This window comes from Hyperoodon ampullatus (genome assembly GCF_949752795.1).
Source record: "Hyperoodon ampullatus genome assembly, chromosome: 9".
NCBI lineage: Eukaryota > Metazoa > Chordata > Mammalia > Artiodactyla > Ziphiidae > Hyperoodon > Hyperoodon ampullatus.
The window spans coordinates 32,491,546-32,506,857 of NC_136922.1; the positions used below are offsets into that span (position 1 = coordinate 32,491,546).

Consider the following 15,312-nt stretch of genomic DNA (forward strand, 5'->3'; position numbering starts at 1 on the left):
CAGAAATAGACTCACAGACATAGAAAGCAAACTTAGGGTTACCAAAAGGGAAACATGGCAGGGAGGAATAAATTATGAGCTTGGGATTAACATACACACACTACTATATATAAAATAGATAACCAACAAGGACCTATATGTTCCCTATAGTATAGGGAACTCTACTCAGTATTCTGTAATAACCTATACAGGTAAAGAATCTGAAAATGAATGAATATATGTATATGTATAACTCAATCACTTTGCTGAATGATTTACAATACTGTAAATCAACTCTACTCCAATAAAATTTTTTTAAAAAGAAGAAAAAAAAGTGTGCTCACCACTGTTCCAGCCAAGGGGTCGTAGAACCGCTCCAGGAGCTGGACGACCGTGCTTTTCCCACAGCCGCTGCTGCCCACCAGGGCCAGCGTCTGGCCCTTCTTCACCTCGAGGCTCAGCCCCTGAAGCACTGGGATGTCTGGTCGAGTGGGATAGTTGAACACGACTTCATTAAATGTCACATTTCCTTCCACTGTATTCTAAAATCAGAACAATAACAGTAAATTTGATGGCTGCAATCCTGAAAATTCACAATAGCCAACCCTCTCTACCGCCAGGTATCAGAAGGTAGTGAACTTGTACTACAGTCAGGCTTCATTTGTAACTGCTAAAATGTAATACATAAGATCTAAAAGGGCCGGTGTTTTCATAGCATGTCTCGTTAACACAATACAAATGTGAAAACTCAAATCTGTTCCCCAAGAATAGGGTAACCTACATATAATAAAACCTGATTAGCAGGATTTGTGTATAAAATGGGCACTATTTCTACATCTGTGTGGCTTTGTTCTACAGAAGTACTAGGCGTTAACGTGTATTATCAGCATTTACTAAAATGAACTAAAATGACAGAGAAACTTTCATTTTATTACCACCAAATAAAAAAAAACACAGATTTTATTAAACTTCCACTTAAAATACTAAAATTCATCAGTTAGGAGCAGATCATATAATTGAAACATCAAACTGACCGGCTTTAGGCCTTCCGTGCTGTAGCTGTCGATCACAGGGGTTTTTTCAATGATCATGATGACGTGGGCTGCTGACATTTTGGCCTTGGCATAGTCAGGAGCAAATGAACTGACCTGTCCCACAGCCATCGCGCCGAAGACAATGGCTGAGAACACTCTGCCAACGACAAAGACAAAACGTGCAAAGAGTTAGGACTGCATTGCTAGAAAGGTGACACTCCTACACCCAGAGAGCACTGTCTCAAACAGTCACAACACGTTAGTCAAAAAGTTTCAAAAAAAAAAAAAAAAAAAAAACACGTTTCCTTATAAGTTTATATCCGTGTAACTGACTGATTGTAAAATGACCCCATGTTTCATCTCTCTCTGTGTCCTCACCTTCTTGTAAGTGACTTTGCAGCTCCTCCATTGAAGAAGTAGAATTTGTTTTCCTAAGCTTTGAATCTGGGCTGGACTTGGAATTTGCTTTAGCCAACAGGATGTGGCGGAAGTGACTGTTGCCAGGTCCAAGCCTATGACTCAGGGGGCCTTGCATGCTTCTCTCTCTCCCCGCCACTACCACAAGCCCACCTAGCTGCTGGAGGACAAGGCACAGACAGAAGAGTGCCGTGGGCCCCAGCCAACCAGCCTGTTACTCATTGCACACAAGAGCGAGCCCAGCTGAGATCCACTATGCCCAGATCAGCAGAACTGCCCAGCTAACCCCCAAACTTAAGGGCAAAAATAAATGTTTATTATCGTGTGTCACTGGGGGGATAGTGGGTGGTTGTCATGCAGCGTTATTTGTGGCAATCAATAACGGATATAGGCGTTTTGCTGGATTACATCAGATTCTTAGAAAACCTGTGAACTGTACCACAGAGCGTTCCTTAAAGAGCCAGATATCATGCTGCTCTCAAGATGCATCGACATTCTTTTTTTTTTTTTTTTTTTTTTTTGGCCATGCCACACGGCTTGCAGGATCTTAGTTCCCCCACCAGGGATCGAACCCAGGCCACCACCCTGAAAGCGCCAGGTCCTAACCACTGGGCAGCCAGGGAATTCCCTGCATCAGCATTCTTAATCTACGACATGGGAGTCATAGCAGCTTAAAGTTGGGAAGGACTTCACAGAATGTCAAGTCCAGCTCTCAATGCTTGTGCCAGGGCACATCCCCTAAGCTAGCTTCCATCCTTGGTTTTAGGACAGAGGAAGTTTGATTGAGGAAGTCTATTGTTAAAAATTTCCTTTTCAAACCAAGAAAAATGTACGTCCTTTTACATAATACTTCCCTTCAAAGTACTGGAATATTATTTTTAAAACCCTTTGCGCCTTTGGTAACTCCCGTCACTTTCAACATTTCAGCTGCCCTTCTCTGGACACGTTTATCAAAATGCTCTTTTAGGGCTTCCCTGGTGGCACAGTGGTTGAGAGTCCGCCTGCCGATGCAGGGGACACGGGTTCGTGCCCCGGTCTGGGAAGATCCCACATGCCGCGGAGCGGCTGGGCCCGTGAGCCACGGCCGCTGAGCCTGCGCGTCCGGAGCCTGTGCTCCGCAACGGGAGAGGCCACAACAGTGAGAGGCCCGCATATCAGGGGGAAAAAAAAAATGCCTTTTAAAACAGTGTACCAGGAACTGACATAATATTAGGAATCTCCCAGAATAATGCCATGAGTCCATCAGGTCCATTCCTTTGGACTCTATTCCTGAGTTAACGTAGCACACAGTGTTTTTTCCTTTTTTCCTTTTAATAGCTCTAAATAAATCACACAGATGGTTCATCTTGGGCTTGTTATCATTTAGACCTGTGGAATCTGTTTAAAAAGGACTTCTCCTCAGCCAGGTCTCCCCTATCCCTTACTTGGAAGATGGATTTTCCGAATCTGAAAGTCCAAGAGTCAGCAATTTCCATCAATTGAATACCTTAACCTCAGAGTAAAGCAATATATCAGATAATTATCTAATCAAAGCACCAATGCCAATGATGCCTGGCTTTGATCTGTTGGTTATAGTTATAAATAGCACCTGCATATCAATTATCAGAAAGATGTTGAGTGGAAACTTTAAATCTTGTGTTGGAGTCATCCTGAGAAAACTGTAATGCATGCACAAGTCAATGTCTAAATAGGATGGAAATATTATACTAACACATATTCCCAGGCTTCGATGATGCTGCTTTAAATGTAAAACTGTATCACCACTAATTATGGTATGGTATCAAAGGGCAGCTCAGCCATCACCAAAACTAGACACTCAGAAAAATTACATGTATTTTTCACTACCAAACTGCATATTTTAGTATTTTAGAAATATAAGTTAAGTCCAGGTCTGTCTTCTCCTGACTGAGGTACAGTTTTCTGCATTCACAGTGATGGAGCAGATACTGCAATCGAGCTTTCCTTTGTCACTTCTGCATTTCTCCACCTCTTACCTTCTAACTGCTTTTCTCTTATGAAAGAAAGCAAATTTATCCTGGAATCTTCCGGGGCTCTCAGAACTCAGTGTTCCACACCCATTCTTTGGCCGCCCTGTTCAGAATCCTTTAAAAGGAACCAGGTACTTGGCCCTGGGTTAGGCTTCTTCCCAAACACCCAGACCTTCTGGAAACCCCTCAATGAATCACCACTCCAGCTAGCCATGGATTCAAGGTCAAATGTGTGAGTCAGCATCGGGGAGGAGGGTAGACACAGCTTCCCCAAATGAAATGAGATGCTTCCAGGATAATACACGGAGACTCAGAGGCAAAATGCCATCTTCTGAATGACCAAAATCTCTTCATGAAGCTTCACAGTAAGGTTTTCTATCCAGGCATGAAACGTGCACCTTGGTTTGATTTCTAGAGTTAACTGTAAAGATGACCCCCATACTTACAAGAGAATATCCTGAAAGTCTATGATGCCATGTCCCACCAAGTAGGCGCCAAAACGGAAACAGCCAGCATAAGAAAAATACATCATTGCCTGGGTGATGGAAAATGTGATTCCAAAGATGTGTGCTTTCCTCAAAGAGTTTCTGAAAAGAAGATATTCTGAAACTTACTTGACTTTCAATTCTCAGTCCTTAAAACGTAACCTTTCATGGGTTAGCAGTGGGGTATGGAGGTGTAGCAGACAAAAATGGGTGTCGTCTCCAAAACACTAAGTTTGGTCCTCACATCACCACTTGTGAGAATTTAGGAAAATGCCTAGTCTCTGAACCTCAGTGTCTTCATCTTTAATGGAGAATTAACCACACCTCAAAGCACTGAGGTCAAGTTAAAATAAGCCAAAGACAACAAGAAGAGTTTGTTAGGGATTAATAAATTCCTTCCCTTTCCCCCACCCTTGGACATATAATACGTACGTACTCTATAGTAAACATTTGTTCAACACACGTTGACCCAACACCACAAGCTGAAGTACCTTATGAATCATGTGTTAAAGGAAGAAAGGAGAAGCACTAACCCTCTAAGGGAGTTAGAGAAGGCTCTGCAAAGGAGTTAACACGTGGATTTTTTGATCCACATGGAACTGGGCGATGTAGAGGTGCGAGAGGCTGGTGAGTTGGCCAGTGACTGGGCCGCCTACTCCTGCTTCAATCAGATCAACTTCTGCTTTTATCTGTTTCATATACTGGGATTTCAAGTGATTTTTCTTTCATAAAAAAAGACTCTACTCTCATTTTAAAAACTTTGAAAACCCACTGATAAAAGAAGAAAGGAGGGCTTCCCTGGTGGTGCAGTGGTTGGGAGTCTGCCTGTAGATTCAGGGGACACGGGTTCGTGCCCCAGTCCGGGAGGATCCCACATGCCGCGGAGCGGCTGGGCCCGTGAGCCATGGCTGCTGAGCCTGCGCGTCCAGAGCCTGTGCTCCACAATGGGAGAGGCCACAACAGTAAGAGGCCCGCATACCACAAAAAACAAAAAGGAAGAAAGGAGACTCAGAGAGAATGGGCTTGCTTATGTTCACATCACTTTTTAGAGCCCTCACTGTGAGTTCATTAAAGGAAGAACAGAAGGTCTGCATGAGAGAAGGGTAAAGAGAAGAAGGAAGGGTGTACCCAGGAAGACCACCCCCTCAGGTTCCACGGATACCTCAAATTTCATGTTCCACAAAAAACTCATTCCCAGTGGGAACATGTAATAGCGTCATCATGCAAATGTAGCATCAGAGTCATTCTCAACATCCTCTCTCCCTCCCCTCCCCTCAGTTATCTGCTCTTACAGGCTCTGCCTCAGAGATGTCCCTGCCTTAGGTTAGGTCTTGTGATTCCTCTCTTGGATTAATTATAATTGCTTCCCAATTGGTTCCCTTCTAGAAGTCTCTCCACTTGTTCCCTACCTTCTGGCCAAAGCAATCTTCCTGAAAACAAATCTGGTGATTGAAAAACTCCCCATACTCCCCTCCCACTCTTCAGTGGTTATTACCTGTATGGTACCTGCAAACTCAGGGCATACATATATTCAAACTTCTCCTCCCGAGTCAAAGAAACAACAGTTCGGAAGTTTTCTATTGCTTCCGTGGCAATCTGTAACAGAGAATGCCCCGTTACTAAAGGCACCAAGGCCAACAGTGGCAATTGGTTTGAATTCCATATAAGAGATTCATAAAATTAATTTTATTAATAAGTATTATTTACATATTACATATTAAATAATATTTATTATGACTCCTGAGCGTTCTTGCTATAGAAAAGGATACCAAGTGACTTATCAAATCGAGATTTAGGTCTGGAAGGAAGATGGGCTAATTCAAGCTTCAACAGATGAAGGCCCTTACCTAAAGCCACATGGCTTTACAGTAGCAAAATTAACCTAAGAACTCAGTATTTTATCTCCATTGCAGTGCCCTTTCTTCTAGGATGGTCAAATTTTAAGTTTATAATTATTATATATATAAAAGTTATTATAATGTCATTAAATTATAATATTATTAAAATACCTATAAAATGTAATATTTATATTTTTCTCTGTATAACTGTTATTTGAGACAACTAAAGAATATTTGGAAAATATTGAAAAGACAGAGAAGGTAATGAAAAGTTACATACTGGTGTATTTTACATAATAGCTTACATGTTGTTATTTTCTAAACTATACCTGTTTAACAAAATTGGGCTCAAGTTCTATGTTTGGCTTCATAGCCTTATTTTTTACCTTAACAAATAAAGAGACTTTTCAAAGGTCATTAAATATACATTAACAACTGGATGTTTAAAGGGCCACTTACTATCCCAGCCAGCTAAGCAGTCCTTTATTGCTAAACAAAGCTTTCAATTCTTATTAAAAATAATGCTGTGATAAACATCCTCATACATAAACGTTTGTCCATATTGAATTATTTTCTTAGGAGAAGTTCTTAAAAGTTAAATTACTAGGTCAAAGGGAATAAATTACTTTTTAAGAAGCACAGCACATATTATCAATTGGTTTTCCAGAAAGTTTCTATCTATATTTTAATTGAATTTAACTTCCAACAAGGCTATTTGACTAGCACAAATACATCCTTTACCACCTTTTGGAGTCTGGGTAAAAGGGCTATGGAAAATACGAAAAACATCAGTGTACAAAATGAGACTTCAGCCTGCATCACCATGAGACCTTGAAATGCCCTTCTATCTCGTTCTCCTCATCTGTAAAATGAGGAGGATGGACAAGAGGGTCTCTGAAGTCCCTTTTAACTCTAATTCCAAGAGAAATAATTTTTGGAATTGTAAGTCTAGATTATAAATCAGTAAGAGAAATTATCCTTATTGTTTAAGATGTTCTTCCTTTCTCTGGCCTCTACACTGGTCGGAACTGATTCTAATACAGACACATTCAATTACATGAGAGTGATTTACAGCATAAAAAAAAAAAATCACAAACCCAAAATCTTACTTATTCTTTACTGAATCCTACACAAATACCTAACTTCAAAGATAATAGTGGATATTTGATATGACATTGTTGGTTTTAAAGACTAATGCAAAAAATATTAGAAGAAAAAATTAATACCATAATCTTCAAAACAAAAAGATATTTAAAAAATAAAAATATTATACTCTGACCCAGCAGGCCAAGAAGATTGTACTATGTTTACCATAAGCTACTAACAATACAGGAAAATGTCCAGATTCAATTTATGTCAAAATATTTTACTAAATTCTTTACATATTATAAAAATAGTATATACTTTTTTAAGAAAATGCTAAAAGTGCAGAAAGCAAAAAGTTAGAGGAAAAAATTCACCTCCAGTCAAACCTCCAAAGACAATCCTTGTTCAGACCCATGGTAGAAATATTTTCAATTATAAGGCTTCAAACAAAGAGGTTTTTTGCATCAGTAAGAAAATTCAACAAACTATAACAATGTCTGCTGAAAAACAGACTTTACTATAAATTTCAATGTAATGATTTTAAGAAATATTTTCTGTGCACATTATTCTAAGGCAGGTCTGTTTTGTGATTGGTTTGTAAATGTCATTGCTTTTTAGAGTGAACAGCCCAATAAAAGTGAGAGTTTATGAGTTACAGACCTTGAAAAGTGAGTAAAACAATATAATCAGTAAACAACTGTCTTATCTTGCCGCACGATGAAGCAATTTGGAAAAGGATTAATTAGTACTCTGCATTCTCGCAGCTTCATTTGCTCCAAGACTTTTAAATAGAGATTCAGTAACCACTATCAAGAGAGAGAACTTGTAATTCAAGAATAGGAAATAGCACTGAGTTTTCCTCAGAAACCATCATGCAATAAACAATTTTTAAGAAAGGAAAAAATACATATATATTTCTAGAAAAAACTCACACTTCTCTTCCTACCCTCAAATAAACTGATTACAGCTTTTATTTCTAAAAAGAAAAAGCATCTATTCTATAAAAATGTTCATTTGTCAATAATAATGTGACAAATCGATGGAACACAGATCACAGGCAAGGTAGAGGTTATCAGCTGGCTCTGACATCACACAATCCTGCTCTGGAATTCTGGGCCTGCTCTGTCCCTAAGGGCAAACCAACAGATACGGTCCTGGCCCCCATTTTAGTAGGGAAGACAGACCATTAATCAATAAAGAAATAGGAAAGAAATAAAGTGCTGAGAAGTATCAGGAATTAATTCAAGTGCCAGAAAGACCTCTCTGAAAAGTAATAATTCTGAGATATGAAGACCAGAGGGAACCAGCTTGGAGTGTTCTAGGAACTGAAAGAAGGCCCATGAGGCCAGAGCTGGTTGGGTGAGGGAAACATTAGTGCAAGACAGGGTCAGAGAAGTCATCAGGGGCTGATTCATGCAGAGTTTTATAGCCCAGGATAAAGGGCTGATTTTATTGCAAGTGTGATCAGAAGCCACTGGAGGATAAAACTGATGACTAATAAGAACCTGCAGTATAAAAAAACAAACAAAACAGAAAAAAAAACTAATACTAAACTTTCTTTGGGTTATTTGTATGGAAATATGTTACTATAAATGTTCCAGACATTACATGAAATTTCTAAAAATCTTATATGTTCTGGTATAATGTTGTAAGTCATAATTCTAGTTATTACTTTAAAAGGTGTATCTCAGAAATAACTAAATTTCCTTCTCAATTGCATTATTATGAACTTTCATCAAATCTTTAACCGTGGTCATTTTTAAGTCTTTTGTCATTTACAGACAGTTCTGGGTGTACTCTGATGCTTTTGCAAAAATGTTCCTATAAAAGGGTTTCATCTTCAAGGAATTCATGGAAAAGACTCTGACAAGCACAGGTTTCTGGTAACTGACTATACTGCTGAACTGAACAAATAAGCATTTTCAGAACTCTAATGGAAAACTGATGAATTCATAAAAGTGCTAACAAAAGATCAAGATTAAAAAAATTAATTACATGGGACTGAGTGAACTGATGAGGATGATTATAATTTTTGTGACTTTCTGTTTGAATTAAAAAAAAAAAATCCCACAAGGACTCAGAGGCAAAAAATGTACAGATCAATTTTCACTGCACAGTAAAGGAGCTGTTACCGTGGAGGATTACTGGACTGAATGTCAATATTATGACATAATATGAGTGTGTTTCGTGTTTGGTAATTGCAATCGTTGTTGCTTTTGTTGTGGTCATCCATTTATAATGCTTGGTGCCAGTTGATTTATCTCTTGTAAAAATAAAATACAGTGTGTGTGTGTGAAAAAAAAAGAAGCCATTGGAGGAGTTAAAAGTTAGCATGATTTTGTTTGTGTTTGTAAGAGATGAGTGTGCCTTTTGTAAGAGGAATATAGAAAGCAGACAGATCAATTAGGCTGCTGCTGTGTGACTTCTCTGAACCTTGGGTTTTATTACCTAACAGGGATAATTCAAAAGGGTTATTGAGAGTGTCAAATGAGGTAATGCATGTAGAGCTCTTAGCATGATGCCTGGTATACAATAAACAGGCAATAAATGGTAACCTGAGAATGGTGATCAGGTGGGAGTTGATTTTTACTATTTCATGGACCGGCTGGTACAGCAACCACCACTTTCCCTACCTGCTGTTTCCTCTCTCATGAACCACCAATGGAGCAGAACATGTACCTCACCCCCAACCTTTACCCAGAAAACCTGCCATACTCACATGTACCTATTTCCGTCTGCACCCCTTCCCCTGTCCCCTCTGTCCCCTTGACAGAACTCCCAGAGTCTTCAACCTGATGCACCATTTCGAAGGTGCCAACCTGTGGTTTGCAGTGAATTAACTTCCAATCGGTCATCTTCTTCCTACGAACAACCTAAGACTCCTTTCTGGGACATTTTGAACATCTCAGTAAACAATGACACTATAAAAGAGTAATGCACTTTCTTTAGATACACATTTTTTCCATCTTCTCATCAGATGAAGAGTCAACACCATAGGGGAGAAACCAACAAAGTACAGGATTAAATGAAGTGACTAGTCACAGGATGGACTCCAGACACCTGGGGGCCGGCACCATCCTGCTGAACCTAAGGACCAGGACTCTGATGGCCTGAAGGGAAACTTCATGTGAGGTCTTTCCCTCACTGGCAATCACTGAGAAGCACTAAAGCTGGTCCAGAGGAGTTTCCTGAAGGAATCCCAAAGACACAGGGTAAAAAGTCTGAGGAGATGGCAGGGAGGTGGAGGACAAAGTGTGAGTGGTAATAACCAACCTCCAGGACCCCCTCCATCCTCCTATTCGTGAGCTGCCTGGTCCAGAGGCAAAGTACCTCAGACACCTGGGCCACTGGATCTGCCTGGGTCCCTGCCCTGATTCTTGGGAACCTTGAAGGGTCCACTGATAGATGTATCCCTATCCTAGATGGTAGCCCCAGGTTTGGGGGTGCTCTGACCACTCATTTCTACAACGATACAGATCACATGATATCAGATTATGTTCCGCCATCTGCAGAACTCTTCACTTTGTAACAGAGGCACAACTTGGGAGCACGACTGTCTGGATTTGAATCCTGGCTCTGAAACTTAAACTCACGAGCTCTAAGGCATTGGTGGCATTACCTGCCTGTGCCTCAGCCTCACCTGAAAAAGGAGCTATAATAGAACCTATCTCGCAGGGTCACCCTGAGAAGTAAAGCAATTGCCATATAAGCATTTGTTCAAAACAACAACTCTGCTCAATACTCTGTAATAACCTAAACGGGAAAAGAACCTGAGAAAGAAAAGATACATGTATAACTGAATCGCTTTGTGGTACACCTGAAACTGACACAACATTGTTAATCAACTATACTCCAATGTAAAGTAAAAATTCTTTAAAAAATAAAGGGAGATGCAAAATGCAAATCAACAACAACAGAAAAGTATTCAACACCGCCCCTCAAAAAAAGTATTAGGGTAAGGGTAAACAGAAATAACATGAAGGGAGGAGGTGTATGAAAGGGAAAGAATGATAATATTTTCAGCCAGATAGAATAAATACCTTTAAGACTTTTCCATTTTTTAATCTCCCCCCTCATATGTAATTAAATGGGCCTCCTTTCCTCAATAAAGCAATGGATTTCTGCTTGCTCCAGAGAAAGAGGGAGGGAGGAGTGTGAAGATAAGCGCCTGAAACTAGAAAAGCCTGACAAAATCAGTTGTCAGTCTGTGAGTCTAAGCATTTGTTTTGCTACTTTTCTTCAGTTTTCAACCCGATGAACAAGCGTCAAATAAGACCGCTTTGAGGAATGGTTATAAAAACATTCTCAGAGCTCAGGAAGTACTTGTAACAGAACGACACTAATTGGAATATTTTACTCTACTTAGGTCAGTGATTATACTCCATATGACTCACCTTCCCGGCATCTTCTAGTTCTTTCTTATCTTTCAGTGCTTGTCCAGACAGCATTTTCATTTCAATAACTCCTGCTACTGCAATAATGGGTACAATTGCTAACAGTAAAAGTGTTAACTGCCAGCCATAGATTAAAGATATAATAATGCCTGTCCCAAGATTTGCTATATTCTGGGTAATTACAGCAAGCCTGGAACCTATAGCCTGTGAAGCAAACAAACGAAACACTGTCAGAGAGACACTTTCATATTATCTTTAAAACCCATGCTTATATATTTTTTTAAGGATTATGATAATTCAGCTTCGTGAAAATCTCATCTCCTCGGTTATGAAATAAAAAGTAAAGGTTTACTTGTAAGTCTATTTGGTTTCTAAAATGAGGATCTCCACAACTTCAGAATAAATACTAAAAGTAGATCAATAATTCAGAGTTCAATTACATATATCTCTCTCATCTGATTTTTTAATACCAAGAAAATTTTCATTAAACAATGACACCATGATCCCTAACGCAAGCTCTGCAAATTAGCAGGATAAAACAGTCTGACAATTATATTCAACTGGGACTGTTGGAAATTCCCAGTGTTAGATAGATACATAACTACCCATAACTTAAGCCTAGTATTTGTCATTGAGGGTATACAAACACTGGGTTGACTAAAAAGTTCATTCAGCTTTAAGTAAAAATAAAAAATATTTTTCATTTTCATGAAGAACTTTATTGAACAATGTATTCACTAACTGAATGAACTTTTTGGCCAACCCAACATCTCTTGGCCTATTTCAGATGCTTATAGTGTTTAGAAAAAATACACAGAGCTGAAAGTTATGGAATTTAAATTTAGAATATTAAGCAGGCATCAGAACCTTCAGCTTATATGCCAGAGGGAGCCTGAAGCATGATTTTCAGGAGCATGCAGTTATTTCCAACTCAAAAGCCAGAAGTCAAAACATAAAGTCAATTCACTCCACTACTCTATACTTCTCTCCTTTACCCTGGAAACACCCCATGTCCTCAAGCCTTTCCAAATTCCCGCCCTGGTCCTCGGATCTGCTTTTTTGGAAATGGCCCATGTTTTTTCCACTCCCCAGATGTCCTCTGCCTGAGGGGGGCCAGTCTCAGGGAAAGATTATGATGGAGTACAGTCTAGAATGGTCACTGCCACCTCTGTGACTTTGGACAAATTCTTTCCAACCCCAAAATGAGCAGGTACATTGATTAATACCTAAAGTTTCTGTCAGCTCTGAATTTTGGGGACAGAATTCTTTACAAGACCCGTGTCTCAATATCGACCCTCTGAAATCATTCAACACCTATGTTGATATAAACACCAAACCAGTAATTAGGGGTAAATGCTGTTAAAATAAGCTACCAGTAACTCTACACATTAAATTCCATACCAGGGAACTGCACCAGGGCTGAAAGAAACAGCATAAATAACAGAGCATTTATTTTTGTTTGATGCAGTCACTGAGCTTATGATAAAGGGATGCTTAGCCAAACTTGGTGTAAGTCAAAGAGTAGAGTGGCCTTCAAAGCCAGCTCTCTTTATTTGCACATTTTCAATCTCAGAGTCAAAGATTACAACCTGGAGTTAAGTCTGTGGCACAGGGATATCGAGACTGTTCCTGTGCTCAGTATGTTCAAGTCCTACTCAGAATTCATTTCCCATAGCACCTGACTGAGAGAAGCATTCAGAACATCCCCCAAGGGCTTCCCTGGTGGTGCAGTGGTTGAGAGTCCGCCTGCCGATGCAGGGGACACGGGTTCGTGCCCCGGTCCGGGAGGATCCCACATGCCGTGGAGCGGCTGGGCCCGTGAGCCATGGCCGCTGAGCCTGCGTGTCCGGAGCCTGTGCTCCGCAACGGGAGAGGCCACAACAGTGAGAGGCCCGCGTACCGCAAAAAAAAAAAAAAAAAAAAAAAAAAAAAAAAGAACATCCCCCAAGTTCACGGCAGACGAATTACCCCGATACCTAAGGTTTCACAGATATAAATGTTCAGCTGTGGATGATAGCCAAGGCTACAGACATAAGTAAACTGTATCATAGATGACAAATTCTTCTTTAGTGTACATGAAAGATGATCTAAAAGACCTAGAACCTTAAGCTGGAGAGAAAGTAAGCCCCTTGGCTTAATGTGATTTAATGCTTCCAGGGACACTGCACTGGTTACCAGTCTTTAAAGACTGACACTCACTGTCCCATCATCTATTCCTCACACAGAGAAGGTGTCTCTAGAATGCTCCACGGGAGAGCATGGATTATTAGTAGTAGCCAAGTCATTATCATTTTGAAAGTAAGAATGAGAGTAAGTAATACTCCAAAACCAGAGTCCAAGAGTGAAGCAAGGTGAGACAAAATGCTTCAATACCTGAAACCCACTAAGACTCTCCTCACAGGGTCTTTATCCCACTGTGCTATCACGTATTTGTAACACTTCCTCTCCCACTCATTTTTCTCCCCATCTCTCCCTGTTTCCCCCTCTCTGGCTATTCATTTCCTCCTCAAAGCACCATCGTATGGCTTGAAGTCCAATTTTAAAGTATGTGTGCTTACTGGGAAAAAAAAAAGCCTATTTCCTGAAACTCCTTTTGAAATTAAGAACATTTAACTTCATCTTTCCCTCAAATACTTTCTCCCGGGGGGAAAAAAAAAATTTTTTTTAATACATAGTTGCTTTTGACTTCTATACGGCTCTCATTTGCTTTTTTCTCAGAACTCTAATCCTTACATGAAAATTAAATACTTTAAAAGCCCACAATTTCATAAGCAAAATATTGAAATATATTTTCTTCTGATTTATGGTTAGCAGAATTAAACTACTTGCTCAAAAATACATCGGAGAAAATGTTTCACTGATGGTGAAATATGAAAAAAATTTAACTTAGATAAACATCATCACTAACTATATACACACAGACTTGGGTTCACCTTGTTTTACGTGGCAATGATCTTTGACAGGACTGCTTGGCTTAGGTATTTATATATATAAAAATTACACTACTTCCTACTATGAAATAGATACACACACACGTGTGTATGTATATATATGTGTGGATATATATGTATAAATGTATATACATACACACATGTATCCACTATCATAAACAGGTCAGCTGGTGCCATATAAGGGATTCAACTGTCCTCTCTCAGCCAATTTGTGATAATAGCTATATTGGGCTTTCCTGGTTCTAATGATGCTCCACAATCTGACTGCCTCCTCTTCCCTGGTCTCTCTTTTATAGCCACTTTTACATTCTGGAGAACAGTTCTGACTCAGAGTGGCTCATACAAGGTGTGCAGGTGTCGTCCGTGCTACTGGGGCCATGAAAGTGGGAGTTGGAGGAAACAAGCGAGAAGCAGACACCTGACCCTGATAGGCAATTAGGCAGAATGGAGTTCCTGGATGTGGTCAAGGGTGTCACAAACAACACTGCAGAGGGGAAGGACTGAGCACTAATTCTACAAACACAGCAAAGACATGACTTAGAGGAATTATGAAGGCCTGACTGCCAGTGCACAGTGTCCAGACAGCATCTGCTCAGGGTTTGGCTGCAAGGGGCTGAATTAGTGTGTTTCCTCCAGGACGTGTCCCCCTGTGCTAAATGGGATGTGGGACATGTGTGTCGGTGAAAGCACATGAGCGCACACGACAAGGTCTATGTGAAAGGGATACTAAAGTTATGGCAGCAAAGTTTAGCTAGGGAACTCAGGATTGAGGAAATTTCAGGACACAATTTGTCCCCGGTGCTCACTATCCCCAGGAAAGGCTCTTCCAGGGAGCTAGCCGAATGGATTAACCTCAAGCTTGTTGATTCTCATGCTAATTTAAATAAAAAATAAAATAGAGTAATACTTTACGTCCTCCTCCACCTACCAACCCATTTCTCTGCCCCATTTACCAGAAAATCCTGTAATGATTTGTCCAATTGTGTCCTAATCCTCTTTCCATCTTTCTCGTAAACCCATTCCCATCAGGCTTTTGCTCCCATCACACCCCTGAAACAGTTCTTGTTCGAACCATGAGCACCTTTGGGTGGCTACAGCATTGTACAATGTTTGCTCGTCTTACAAGCTTATCAGCAGTAT

At 40.0% G+C, this 15,312-nt stretch overlaps 1 protein-coding gene across 1 annotated transcript in view; it reads right to left on the bottom strand.

The window, feature by feature from the left end:
* The window catches only part of ABCB1 (ATP binding cassette subfamily B member 1), a 106,662-nt gene that overhangs the window by 12,319 nt on the left and 79,031 nt on the right, over positions 1–15,312 (bottom strand). Inside the window, exons 21-25 of the mRNA XM_079711496.1 lie at positions 11,222–11,425; positions 5,399–5,499; positions 3,865–4,005; positions 1,014–1,170; positions 324–521 (exon numbers count right to left, since the gene is read on the bottom strand). Of these exons, the coding sequence (XP_079567622.1) occupies positions 324–521; positions 1,014–1,170; positions 3,865–4,005; positions 5,399–5,499; positions 11,222–11,425 (801 nt within the window). The remainder of the gene's footprint in view (positions 1–323; positions 522–1,013; positions 1,171–3,864; positions 4,006–5,398; positions 5,500–11,221; positions 11,426–15,312) is intronic.